At 39.2% G+C, this 14,946-nt stretch overlaps 1 protein-coding gene across 2 annotated transcripts; it reads left to right on the top strand.

The window, feature by feature from the left end:
* Positions 1–5,197: 5,197 nt before the first annotated feature.
* Positions 5,198–9,488, top strand: dmrt2b (doublesex and mab-3 related transcription factor 2b). 2 transcript variants are annotated; one of them, XM_086089388.1, is made up of 3 exons: positions 5,198–5,584; positions 6,928–7,036; positions 7,319–9,488. In XM_086089388.1, exons 1-3 carry the CDS (start codon positions 5,216–5,218, stop codon positions 8,149–8,151), a joined length of 1,311 nt encoding a protein of 436 aa, XP_085945514.1. In that variant the 5' UTR covers positions 5,198–5,215; the 3' UTR covers positions 8,152–9,488. The 2 variants fall into 2 exon arrangements, with proteins under 2 accessions (XP_085945514.1, XP_085945515.1); XM_086089389.1 differs by having other exon boundaries at positions 5,198–5,608.
* The last annotated feature ends 5,458 nt before the right edge of the window (positions 9,489–14,946 follow it).

Here is a 14,946-nt window from a genome sequence, read left to right as displayed (position 1 = left end):
GGAGAGACTATGTCTCTCGGCTGGCCTGGGAACGCCTTGGGATCTCGTCGGAGGAGCTGGCTGAAGTGGCTGGGAAGAGGGAAGTCTGGGCTTCCCTGCTAAAGCTGCTGCCCCCGCGACCCGACCCCGGATAAGCGGTAGATGATGGATGGATCTATTATAGGCAGAATTTGGGATATATTGGTAAGAATGTTATTGGATGTAAGCACAGCCTTCCAGTGCTGAGGACGTGAGATCGAGTCCGGGCTTCGGCTTTCCTGGGTGGAGTTTGCATGTTCTCCCCGTGCTTGCATGGGCTTTCTCCGGGTGCTCCGGTTTCCTCCCACATTCAAAAGACATGCATGGCAGGTTAATTGAACACTTCAAATTGTCCATAGGTGTGTTTGTGAGTGTGGATGGTTGTTTGTCTCTATGTGCCCTGCGATTGGCTGGCAACCAATTCAGGGTGTACCCCGCCTACTGCCCGAAGCCAGCTGGGATAAGCTCCAGCGCCCCCCGCGACCCTTGTGAGGACAAGCGGTTAAGAAAATGGATGGATGGATGTTATTGGATGCCATTGGATAGTGCAGGTGTACCTAATGTTCTGGCTGGTGAATGTATGTAAAGTGGAAAACGTATCTGTTGTTGCACTGGGGCAACAAAAGTAAAATGGGGAAGGGGGGAGGGGTGTGGGTCAAATTTTCAATGATTTAATTCAAGAAAGGTTACAGGAATAAGACAATTGACAAATTTTCCACTGTGGTGTTTTTAGTGTGAAATGACTTTCTCCAAACTTTATTAACTGGAGTTGACCTTTCCTTTCTTTTGGTTGATTAGTGAAGCTGTGTGGAGTGGATTACCCATTCTTATCTTATTCTACCCTCTAACGTTCGAGGTCTTCCAATTTCAACAGCGTAAAATTATATTTTCATGAGATCTTGATATGATGCCAGACAAATGTTACTGTGTTTTGATCATAAAATGGAATTTACCCAGCAAAATGAACATAAAAGACACACGTTTGGGTGTAGCATAGTTTTTTCATAATATTCAATGATATAATTGACATTTTAATTTGCTTCTTACTCATACATATCTACGATGCTATTTAGGACTAAACATAGGTTGCCTTGTGGCATGAGCTTCTGAATATTTGATTATATAACATTTACAACAAGATAAGCAGAGAAAATTGATGGATGGTTTGCGGATTACTTTCATCTTTTCTGAATGTCAAAAACTGTTGTGATTGGTTTTATTCATAACACAGTATGAACTTTCTGAAAAACGATTTCCTCTAAGAAAATGTCTCCCCTTGAACCACAGGTCAGCTGCACTGAAGTAGAAAACATGACAGAAAAATAGAGCGTCTAGTATAGGATGAAAATTTGCTAAATTTATATATTTCCTAACAAGTCACTTTAAACATGAACTTTCTACAGCTTCCTCAGAGGTCCCGTCTGTCTAGCAATGTTTGCACAGCATATGAAAACATCACAAAACCGACCTCATTGTGTCTAATGGGATGGGGTTAAACGGTGTGTTTATTTCAGTGGCGTGTGTACAATCATGACTTAACCAAGCTTGAAAGCCAAAAACTCTCCCAGCTACAGGTTAAACCTCTCTTGCTAAAGCTGTCAGCTTATGGCATCTGTCTTCTGCTGATAACTGCTCAGGTGCCCTCTATACTCTTTAGAAGTGCTGGATAAAGCTGCTACAAGCTTTGTGCACAGGCATCGTGAATCGCAGCCCAATGTTTTTTACTCATCTCTTTGAAGAGCCTTAAAATTCCGCTCAGGATTTTGGCAGCCTACAAGCTCCTGTGTTTACCTCTTCTAAACGTCAGCACAATGTGTAAAGTTGGAGTAGCTGTCCTTGAGGGTAGCTCACAGGTTATATGTCTTTGTTGTTTAGTTTGAGTTACATTGAAAGATGATTGAGGGTGCTTTGCATGGATGGAGAGGCAGACGGAGCAGGACATGCTGGCAGGCCAAGTGGAGAGGAGAGGAGAGAAATATGCTGTCAAACTCCATCTCTGCTGCATACATGTTGGTTGAGCCAGGCGCAACCCTCTGCACAACCTCAGGTCATAGTTGAAAGAGCAGAGAGGAAGGGGAATGCATGGGACAGGAATTGTCACAGCAAAATGTCACTGTTGATGGAAATCCATTTGTTTGGTTCTCTTTTTTGAGTGCTGTACTTCTCACTTGGAACGACAGGCATTGCAAGAACTTTTAAAAAGTGAACAGTTAGTGTAGTTCTTCCTTTTTTAGTGCACTTGTTCTACGGTAGAAATCATTAAATCTGCTGCTAGATAAGAATGCTGATGGACTATTGAAACGCGTTTAGGTAGCAGCATTCAGTATTTTATTACCGGTCTTCACCTAGAGTTGAAAAGTAGTCAGTGTGCAGCTTAAATAACAGTAACAGGTTAAAATATTGTATCACTGCCCTATGTAACAATTTCCCCAAATATATCTTTACAATAGCCTTATTTTTTGACCATTTATGACTAAGGGGGGCTATGGGTGCCGGGGTGACATGCCCTTTCGGCACTGATGCCCAAGGTGCCCCTTTATTTATTTATTTTTTATTATTATTTAAATTGTGAAAGTAGTTTTGTTGCCTTTCAAAACTAAAATTCAGCAACATAATTTACATAAAACAAATTATTATTATGTTATCCTTGGATGACGTCATACTACGAGACGCCGCCCATTCTGCCAGGTCGCTGGCAAATAGAGTTGCCAACCATCTTTTGAAATACGTAACTGTTCGGTATTTAGACCTATAAGTACGCGTCCCGTATTGATTTGTCCAGTAATACTGTGACAGTCAAAAATAGTCCGTAAAATGTCAATGGAATTAATGAGTAATTTATAAGCCACTGTATTTAGCAAACAGGTTGCAGTCTGTTTCATGTTTGAACAGCACTGAAATAAAATATTAAGGCTTAATTTTCCCATTAATATAACATTCTTCCATGCTTAAAGTGTGAACCCTAACCCAAAGTAAGACATTTTGTTGAATATTTCCATCAAAAATTATGTTTAAAAATCTATTTGGCCGCATATTGTAATAAAAATTGATTTTTTTAACACCCCTAGTGGATATGCAGGCAGGATAGTGCCCCCTTTTTTTGCTTTGAGCACCTGCCCCTCTAAAGGTCACTGAACGCCCCTGGTCAGAGGTGAGAATAGGGAGCAGGTGTGTTAAAATTAGTTTTGCAGCTCTCACACTCTCATACTGGTCGCTGACAGTTCAACATGACACCTCGTGGCAAAAAACTCTGAATATCTGAGAAAGAAAAATAACTTGAAATTTTTAAACCTAACTCCCTATTCGAAAAAGACTGTATTTTCTGTAAGTTTCTCTCAATTAGTTTTGTGCTTGTTCTTTGATGTATGAATTTGTGTTAGAAATGTATAGCTTATTGGATAAAAGTAATTATTTAGGATGGGGTTTTAAATTGATTAAATTTAGAATTTGAAATGAGCACCAGAACCAAACCATTCATGACTAACACTAATATAATGTGAGAGGATCCAATCTTGCTTGAAAATCAAATCTTTAACATTGTTCTCCTAATCAATCAGTCAATCAGTCAATCAGTCAATCAGTCAATCAATCGATCAGTCAGTCAGTCAATCAATCGATCAATCACCTTATTTATCCCAGGAGGGAAATTAAAAGTCACTGAGAGTAGCAAAATTACGGTCGTAATAAATAATCCATAAAACTCAAAAAAGCCAAACATCAAGTCAGAAGTGCTGGGAGGGATCGGAGTTTATTCAATGATAACTGTCAATATTTAATAAAGATTAAGTTATATCCATAAAATGAAGATTAAGTTCTATCTATAAGTTCTATCCATAAGTTCTATACATAAATTCTATCCATAAAATTATCCGAAAATTTTATTTTTAAAAGGATTATATTCACATAGCCACATTAAATAAAGGTTGCAACAAAAAGCGAGAGCAAAAAATAATAATTACCCTGAATGTAGTTACTTAAATCGATCAGCAGGGAGCGCACTTTTCACACCATCAAATTCTATGGAATCGCGTGTCACAGATCATCCGCATGTCAAATACATCATTATAAAGAATGTACGCTGCATACATAAGTGCTGAATAAAGATTTATGTATGGTATTAAAAAGGAAGGGTGTGCTGCCTACTGATTTGCCCCACCCCAATGGAGGGGGAAAAAATCACTTTTATGTCAATATATTTTCTCGAGGGTTCCATGACTGCATGCGCATTATTATAGTAACAGGCATTACAATAATCACACCATATAAAATTACATTAGCCCAAATGCAGGCAGATGAATGGATAATGATGTATTTGACTGTATGGCTACTTATAGTGCACAGGTTTGCTCAAAGGACACTATCTATCTATCTATCTATCTATCTATCTATCTATCTATCTATCTATCTATCTATCTATCTATCTATCTATCTATCTATCTATCTATCTATCTATCTATCTATCTATCTATCTATCTATCTATCTATCTATCTATCTATCTATATATCTATCTATCTATCTATCTATCCATCATCCATCCATCCATCCATCCAGTATGTACTCATGCAACCAACATGATGCTTCAGACATGAATGCCATATTTTTAGCATTAAGTTTGATTTGTTTTTTGTGTGCGTGTTTTTTAATTAATTTTTTTACGCCAAGATATAGGCTATCTTGTCTTCAATCTTTGCAAGTTGAGGCAACTTCCTGGGTGGCAGGGCAGGTAAGGAGCTTAAATAGAGAAAGTGACTTGTTCAGTTGCAGGTGCGCTCTCCCAAATTTTTGCTCGCGCGTGGACTTGGAAGCATTTGTGGCTCTCTTGTTTTTAGAAGGCGCGTCAGATAGCAGCTGAGAGGGGCTTAATATTTCAGACGTCTGGCGGTAGGCTGCAAAGTTTCCACCTTAAAACATCGCTTAGAGTTGCTGGCTGAATCAGACAACAGCAATGCTTCATGTTAAGGAGTTCGTGCGGATGAACCACCACGTTAAATTTGTCATCTGAGTCAACGGGACTTTTAGCCTTCAGGTTAGGACTTCTTCTTCTTATATATATATATATATATATATATATATATATATATATATATATATATATATATATATATGTTATTGTATTTTTCCCCACGTACCGGTATGTCGGATCAATTCGGCATATAGGCCTATACTTTAGTGGTTACGCAATACTACTTTTCACAAATGTCCACTCAGTTAGAAGAAAGTCTGCACCTGGAAACAACAGAACAACTTGATGCAGCAAAATATGAAGACTTGGTTTTCTTGACAAGTCCTGATGGATGCTTGGGCCAGTTGAGCGTGAACGACAACCCAGCGCAAGCCTGCGGGGACGGCGGAGAGAATAAATCGTCGCCGCAGGAGAAGCCGCTCAAGATGAGCCGAAGTCCCAAATGTGCCCGCTGCCGGAATCACGGCATGGTTTCGTGCTTGAAAGGTCACAAACGCTTGTGCCGCTGGAGGGACTGCGGCTGTGCCTGCTGTCTGCTGGTGGTGCAGCGGCAGCGCGTCATGGCCGCGCAGGTCGCACTGAGGAGGCAACAGGCTGCTGAGGTGAGAGGGCGCGCTGCGGGGGATGTGTCTAATCAGCTTAGTCAGGGAGACATTAAGTGAAAAGTGAAACAGGACTATCTGCCCAATCTATTAACATACAATACAATAAATGTATTTGAGAATTTCTTGACATCAATTAAAATGTGCTTGATACTGTTGACGGTCACATATTGCCAGACTGTAATATTTTGGTTATCTTGACAAACATGTTTACAGAATGCATGGATGCAATGCAGCGGTTTCTACATATACAGTATAATTATGGGTCAGTATGGCTCAGGTGTTAGTCAGGTTGTCTCTTAACCCGAAGGTTGCGAGTTTGATTCTATATGTCTCTGTGATCATATGGATCCTTCAGCAAGACCAGTTGCTCCTGATGCTGCGTCATAGGTGAATGAGGAGACAATGTTAAAGTGGAAACCTTAAAAATAGAAACCACTAACCAAGTGGAAGACTATTTACCATAATGCTATCTCTCTGACTGTCAATTAAAAAGAATATATCATTGTAAGATCCGATTTTTTATTTCAAAATTTATGTTCATCTATAGTGAATGTACTTTATTGAAAGTGTGGTCATTTAACCATTACTAACTTTGTATTGTTATATGTGGAAATATACATTTACTATATAACTTGATTCACTGTAATAATAAATTACTTGTAATTAATTGCAAGAGGAACACAAGGACAATTCTTTTTTAATTTTTAGTTGAATATGAGTGTTATAAACATTTTTACAATTTCATGTTGGTAAGCAGGTGCATGTACAACAGGGAGTGGAAAAACTACTTTGTAAAAAAACAACAACAATAATTTCTTATTTCAAAATGTATCAAAGTGCAAGAGCACGAAATTAACCAAGCAAATGAACACTGCACAACCAATAAAAAGCATAGCCAAAAAAACCTCACTTAAGTAAAGTTCAACGTATAGAATGAAGAAGAAAATACTTTAAAATTCAAGTATATGAAATACATATATATCTGCAAATTTGTTTTATTGTACATTTCAACATATTGCAGGTGACGAGGCGAAACCCTCTGTGTCCATATTTGGTAAATTTCAAATGTTTTCACAAATAAAAAAATGTAGCCCCAACATGGATATATAATTTTAAAATGTTGAAAATGGCTTGCTCTTTCTGAAGGTGCAATGTTCATGTCTCAACAAATATGCTGTTATTTGGTTTCCTCTAAAGTGATGATTTGGGAGATGTGAGGATGTCAGCGATGCATATAGTTTGCACAGCACATGCACAACTAATGATCTCTTTGGTGATGTATTCTCTCAATTTATTCTCTATGTCCAAATGTTTACTTCTTGTTGCCTCGTGTCTTCCAGGGTAAGCGAGGTGTCAAGTGTCAAGCAAATCATTCACCGAGAACTTTATTTCAGCGCTCTACTGGGGCGGCAGAGCCAAGTATGCGGCAGACCAAGCGCCTCCTGCAGGGTAAAGTTGAATCAAATTCGCCTCCTTCATTTGTCAGTGAGTTTAAATTAAGGATTTTACTGTTGCAATGGCGACGAAAATAAAATAAGGACTACCAACCAGTTGTTAACCTGAATTTTATCTAGCATGAAATGTTTCAAGTTTGCAGGCATAATAAATAATAAATCCAATTGTCTTCAGACGGGGTGCATTAATGTGCAATTACTTATGACTTAATGACTTCTTTCTATCTGACTGAAACAAATATAAAATAACCTTAACATGTGTCTGTGAAAACTGCAGGGCTGACACCACAGGAAGGCAACAATTCCTGTTGTTTCAAGAAGATGCCGTGTGACCATACACACGGCACAAACCCCACAATTAGTGTTCGCATGAGGAAGAGACGAACATTTGCTGACAAGGAGCTGGAGAACGTGATGATGGCGCGCGAGCTCACACAGAGAGAGTTCCAGAATGACTTTTCCTTTTCCTACTTGACCTTCCTCCCCGCAATTCATCCAGTGCCTTTGCCCATCACACCTAGCTTGCAGTCATTCAACAAAGTCCCTTCATCTGCAGGGACATCCAACTCTGTGTCTGTGTGTAACAGATTTAAGCCCCTGCAAGACTGTGACTTCCATTTATATCACTGTTTCCATTTTAAGAGCACACCAGGTACAAAAAGTGTCTATGGTGACTTCCAGTTGTATAAAAGCTCAGGGCAAAATAGAGATAAGAAGGATGAGGTGCAGCAAGGCTGGAAAGGCTCTGAGAAGAAAGATACATCAGAGCTGACGCCTTTTCCTCAACGACAAACCCTCAAACACCATAGTAGCACTTTGTTGGGTCAGGACCTCTTCAAAGCTGACTCAAAAGCAAGAGAAATTCAAGACTCAAATGTCACATGCTCTATTTTTGTATCAGATCAGGCAATCCTGGACTTGCCAAATGTCAGAGCCCCCAGCAGGACCTTTGATCCGTTCGCGCTGACAGCTCTAGGCCGGTGTGCCGACACTTCTGCCTCCCTGGCGCATCCTCGGGAAGACTCTGTCAAGAGCCTTCCTGGCAGCACAAGCAGGACTCCAGCTGTGAAGCCGCTACCTTTCTCAGTGGAGGCTCTTCTAAGGGCTTGACAAGCCAACGGAAAGTACTTGGCTTTGTTTATGTGCAGGGATCACTTTGACATTTGAACTTTACATGCAGAAATACTTAGTTGTGTTTCACTGAAGGAGCTGGTTTCTATTAAAACAAGAATGGCACTCAGCAGGGTGCAGACCTCCACCAAGGTTGGAAAAAAATTGCATTTGTATCAAAAACTGATGTTCCAAAAACGTTATGTGTTTTCCTTTGCCCAAAAAACAACCCTCTGCAAAGTGTCATGAAAAAAGAGCTCATAGATATTCATGCTCATTAATTAACATATGACAATGACATCTGCAATATGTTTACAGTATGGTACATGAAAAAAAATTTTTTTTAATACTACAGTGGAACCTAGAGTTACGAACGAACCTTTTTACGAACTTTTCAAGTTACACACAAATATTTGCAGGAAATCTGCCTCGACTTACATACATGTTTTGTTATGCAAACTGCCTCAGCATGGATGAGCAAACAGATCAGTGCTGTGCTTCTCGCACTATTTATCGTTGGCTCTGTGTGTAACTCATTGCTAGCCTGGCAAGCCACAGCCACTTTCTTCAAAAAGAAAGCGGGTCTGGCCGAAAACAGGCCGGGCCGATCAAATTCGTCTACACGTCGTCTTCGTGAGCAACGTCACTCTTCAAGTTTTTCCCGCAACAATGACATACAACGACGTTATTCACTACTGTCTCTCTTTGGCAAGTAGCCATGTTGGATTTTTACTCCGTCTCCGCAAAAAAAAAAGACTTCAACCAGTCGCTTTTCTGACGTCACGTCCGTTCTTCGCTCATTGGTTTATTCTATTGTTAGCTCAGAAATGTGACTGATAGGGCAGTTGACCAGACTCACTCTCCGGCAAAGCCGCGAGTGAGTCTGGATTTCCGGGCTAACTCATTGCCATTGTTGCGCTGTTTGCTTGTTTGTTTGTTTGTTTTACTCTTTATTAGGCCTCAGAATGACTTATAGGTTACGGTTGGCTGTAAACACCCCAATAACCCACATAAAAGTCAATGTCTCCTTTGCTGCAACAAAAAGAAAGCTGTCTCGTATGCTGCCGGAATGTCGGCTTACACACACCTTTTACATTTTTACAGCACTGCCAAAAAGGCATTAAAGTGCCCAAAAAAGAAAAGAAAAGAAAATAGACACACAAAAGAAAAACATCTGATTAAGATTGTTATATAACTTTATTCTATTTTGGAAGGACACACTTTTTCAATAAAGGAGCTGTTGCCCTTCTCCTCTCCTCACTTAAAGTTAAAAGCACAAAAAGCACTTGTTCGTTTAGTGTTATTTCTTCATCATGAAGTATATTTTCATTTATTTTTGTACTGTATTTCCAATCATATATATATATATATATATATATATATATATATATATATATATATATATATATATATATATATATATATATATATATATATTATGGAGGCTGACCGGGATTCATTGCATTCCCATTAATTTCAATGAGAAAATGTACCTCTGTTTGCGAAAGCTTTGCGTTACAAACGGGGTCACGGAATGAATTAAGTTTGTACAGTGAGGTAGCACTGTATTGGAATTACACTCTATACATATATTTACAGATATCTTAGCTATCATGTTTAGGATCATCAACATTAGGAATTTAACAGAGGTGGGCACTTCTGTCTCTCTTTGACAGAATCCCACATTTTTGGTGGGTGCTTTATGACGCAAAACCTCGAAATAATACAAGGAAGTTGATCATCACACTAAGTGTTGAGTATCTGTTTCTTTTGTCATGCCTTTACAAGTCAATAAAACATTTTAATCAAGTTGTCTGGTGTGAATCCGGTGCAAAGAAATGATCAACCATCGAACACGTCAGCTAAATAATCTTGTGGTTACTTAATTCAAACATTTGCATCCATTGCACATGACTAAAATGTGTGAAACTTTGAATATTATTATTATTATTATTATTATTATTGCCCGGTAAAGAAGGAAAAATTACATGAGTTTACCAAATTTTAATCAGTGCAACTGAAAATTAATTTTTTTATAAGGTGAAAGGATAATTACATTTTTAAGTTGTTGTTTGAATAAAAGCTCTAAGATTTATTTACAGTAGAAAGTCAATAAAGTACGTCAGAAAATATGTATTTCAAGCCCAAGCTCCAAACTTCCTTCAGTGTGAGACAATAAACCAGCATATCCTGTGGCGTTTTTGCTTCTTGAAGTGAGAGCAGTCATGACAGGACACATTCTCTATGACAATACACCAGCAGACATGTTTTTGTCATTCTGATTTATATAATTCTGATTGTAGATTTGATTACGTGGGAAGTGATCTATTCCAATCTGACTTTTACACTTTGCCACTACATTGATCAAAACAGCCACACACAATCAATGTAAAAAAAACAATTCCGATTTTTTTACATCCGACCTGGGTCACTTTCATAAGTGATCCTAGATAGGATACGTATCCGAATTTTTGAAATGCGACCACAGTCTGAACGGCCTGGTAGCATATATCCGATCTCAACATCATCAAAAGTCCAATATGTGCTCCGCGCAGGCGGGGGCATTAAGCTTATGCTTGACGCATCCGCGAGGTCCGCACGGCTCATGAGATGCACGTGAATCTGCAAAGTTGTTTCGAGTTGACATGTTGTGACTTTATATTTGACTTTTATTTAATCCCATTAGAAACCTGAAGTATAAATATGGCATTTGTGGTGGTGATATTAGTAATTTAGCCACACAAACGGCTCATTTATTACGCACAGCAATGTCGTGACGTCATCGTTAGGGAGAAAAAAAAGAAGAGATCTCAGTGACATGAGGCGCTCGAATAGGTTCGCCTCATTTTCACAAAATATTATTTCTACCTCCACCTGCATCACTCCTCTGTAGCTATGAGATGGTAAATATATGAGCCCCGACGACAGACTTATAAAAGTCCGTGGCCCTGACATGCTGGACCATACGTATTTACTTCCGCAAACACAGCGTTGTGAGTGACGTTGTATCTTCTTCTGCGCATGCGGGTCACTTTGGGGACGCGTTACGTCCACACTGCAGAAGGACTGAGGTCGCAATTAATAGGTAATGTGAACGCTTACGCAAAAATTGGAATTGAGCATTAAGACCTGCAGTGTGAACGTAGCCTTAGTCGCCATAACAAAAGGTGAATCCACCAGCGGCCATCTTACCACTCGCTAAGCTCACCTAACTGGAATACATTGATTTCTAAGCGGCATTTTCACATTACTGTATTTACTGTCTCTAAATGTGTATGTGTGCGTCTGTTGGGAGGAGGGGCGTTGCTGATGTATAGTAACTATACTTGAAATTTGAACGACCTGTCAAGTGCATGTTGGAGCGTTCACCAGGATCTGCTCACCAGCCTGACTTCATAAGTTTCCCCCCCCTCTTTTAGTAGCACAAGGGGTCATCAAAGGTGCCCGTTTTGAAGACGTAAATGGCACAAAGATGGCGCGAATATGGAGCTGTGGAGGATCATGGAAGAACCCTTCCAAACAGTGAATCAAGGTGTGGCAGAGAAGGTTGGAAATGTGTTAGACTCCAGGAAATTTACTCTGAATGGAAAAACTTGTAGTTTTTCCAATTAAAAAAAAAAAGGGACATTTTCCCAAAAGACGATGTGACAGAGTCAGTGTTGGAAGGAAATATTTATTTTGTTTGCTGAACCTAGGGCAGACAGTTTGTTTAAAGATGCATTTGATCTATATATGCTATTTACTTTTTTCTCCTCTCATTTTTTTCTACGCTACTCTGTAATCTCGTTGAGATGGAGGTCAGATACGGTTAACAACTCTGGACCTCGTGGCGTCAACACAGGTGATAGCGCTCTCTTTGTTTGCTCGTATCTGCCATCACATCGGAATGCTTTTCTATCTCCCCATAGAGCAGCTGAGGGCTGGCTGGTACAAAGAAAGATGTGGCTGTGACTTTGAAAGCACTGACAACGTGAAATTACGTTGCATTCTATATTATCAACAAAGACTTGTCCAAAAATGTAGCATATCTTTTTTTCTGTGAAAGCACACATTTTAATCTTCTAAGATTAAAAGAGAAGCATTCATCACAAAGGGAAGATAATGACTTTTGTAGAAAATAATACCGAGGATATAAATCAATTCTCTCACCAAGTGGCAAGGCTCATTCATCCCCAGCATATCATTGCTGTGTGTCCTTATAGAGGATATGTTACATCTTATTAGAACGTTTTCTCTTCACTAAAATGCACAGCCATCCACTCATTCTTGATAGAATTGTGCTCGGGACAGAAAGATTAGCTTCATTGCTTTGCATTCTTTGGAAATAGTTCCATCTGTAATAACCAGCGTAATAATATTTTCTTTTGTGGGCCAAGGGAAGAGATGAATGGGCAAAAGGACATCGGACCTTTGCTGAGTGAAGACCGTGGTGCTGACAAAGCACTTTCAACAAGCTGAAACATGTTTTTGGATCAGAAACTCCACACTCTCACACTCAACCCATCTCGTTTCCCTGCCCTCTACCTGTAGTCGCCTACTCAACTCCTGCAGTTTGAGTTCTCTTTGAGTGACTAATTTCCACTTCAGTTGGATTGATTACACTCTGTCCAGGGTAGAAAAGCTTTGTTTTGGCATCACTCTGTTGCAGAGCCTCATATATTTACATTAACTAGAATAACAGGGTTAATAATTAAGACTTAGCAAGGAATGGACATAGACAGACACACTTCTTCCAAAACTCTTAAAGGTCACACTCATTCAACGGCCATGTCCATGACAAGTATTTAGAATTGTTATATCAAAAATATATAAAATAGATATTTCCAAGCAGTCTTTGATGGCGTACTGTGGTGGTCACCTGTCACTTGAGGTTGACTAGCATTCAATTCAGAGTGTAGTGGACCTTTTACATGAAGTCAGCTGGGATGAGGGATGAGGTTTCGGCTGGGCCCGAATAAGCTGCACAATAAATGGAAGCATTTCTTTGTACAGTTTTGAAAGAAACATGCATGCCCTGCTTTTTTCAGATCATCATCAGCATTTTGCATCAATGATCAGTACAATGTTATGTAGCTCATTATTATCATGTGTTGTGAGGCTATTCAGGCATTTTTAGTGTGTTAAAGCCCATAAAATATGGATTGTGTTGGATTGGATTGCTAGTATCAATACACTATCATTAAATGTCATTCTTAACAAAAGTGCCCAAGTGCACAGTGGCACTCCTTAAATAACAGAGAGAATAAATGAAAAGGGTAGAGGAAGAATAAGTATATTTAATTTGGCAGAATTAAATGTTTGACACTGACACTACTGTACTTTCAACACAACTCAGTGTTTACCAGTGTAGATTTTTTAATGTTGGAGTAACACTAGAAAAGTGTTTATATGTGTCCACACTAATGGTGTAAATCTGACATTTTTCAAACTGTTACTTTTTCACACTTAACCAGTGTTACTCCAACATTAAAAAATCTACACTGGTAAACACTGAGTTGTGTTGAAAGTACACTAGTGTCAGTGTCAAACATTTAATTCTGCCAAACTACACTTAACTCTGGTGTTTAAACACTTATGAGTGCATTGCACTAGTGTCAGTGTTAAAAATTGTACTTAAAGGGACAGTAATGTCAAAAATCCACTTTTTAAAGTGTAATGACAATTGGCCGTCTTAAAATGCTAGAAAGGCTTCTGGCTGACACTTGTGTAAAGTACAAGTAAAACGTTTTGCGCTGTTGAACCCATCTTATCGAAGGTTGTAGTGGTTAGCGCACTCACCCTGTAAGCAGTACGTGAATGGCTCATAGTCAGTTTTTTTCCCCTTCTTTTTTTTTCTTTCTTCCCACTTCTTCCTTCCTCCTCCACTACAATTTCTTGCAGCAAGTAGCCGCTTTGTTTCAAATGTTTATTGAAGAATTGAACATCCATCCAATTTCCACATATAAAGAAGACGCGGTTTTACGACAACGGCTGGCCAGTCTTGCGTGGCCACACAGCGCTCCTTGGCAGCAGCCGGAGAGGGGCGCGGCAACCACACGGGGAGAGGCGGGGTTTTACTGAACCGGGCGTTTTACTTCCACATTAGAAAAATAGGCAGCAAAATACCTAATATTTCATAAAAAAATTACATTGCCATTGTGTCAAAGGTAAAATTTAATCATTATTTGCCTATAGTTAATTGAAATGAAAGGGCTTAAAATTATATTATGTAATCCCTTTAAACTACACTTTACTCTGGTAAACGGTATTTCATTTACAGGTATTAAGCATTTTTCCTCCTTCGAAGCCCTCAAAGAGCTTTTCATTTTGACTACTGATGACACAGCATCAGGAGCAACTGGGGGGTTCAGTATCTTGCTCAAGGATATTTTGACGTAGTCACACTGGCCTGGTATCGAACCCACGCTCTCAGGGACAGGAGACGACCATGCACTCTACCACTGATCCATGCCACCCTGACAACATTAATTGGATGTATCACTATTGAAATGTCGACAGCGCACTGGAAAATTGGAAAGTTTCTCATTCACCAGAAATGAGGGTGTGGTCAATTTAACACTCAAGGTAGTGCTATTCAGGTTACACCCAACAGCCACCCCAACACTCAAGGACATTTACTCTGACAGTGTATTTTTTTTATCCTAACAGTGTTAAAATAACACTGCTTTCTGCATATTTGTCAGAACACTAAAACATTTAACACTGACTGATTGACTTTGTACATGGTACTTGGTACAATAGCGATGCTGTGAGGATATTCTTGCCCACATAAATATTAATTATCACATTGTATAT

This window comes from Leptonotus elevatus, chromosome 11, assembly GCF_054856555.1.
Source record: "Leptonotus elevatus isolate MCC_2025b chromosome 11, RoL_Lele_1.0, whole genome shotgun sequence".
In the NCBI taxonomy this organism is placed as follows: domain Eukaryota; kingdom Metazoa; phylum Chordata; class Actinopteri; order Syngnathiformes; family Syngnathidae; genus Leptonotus; species Leptonotus elevatus.
Note: the sequence above shows the minus strand (reverse complement) of the source record. Positions and strands in the feature narration are given on the sequence as shown.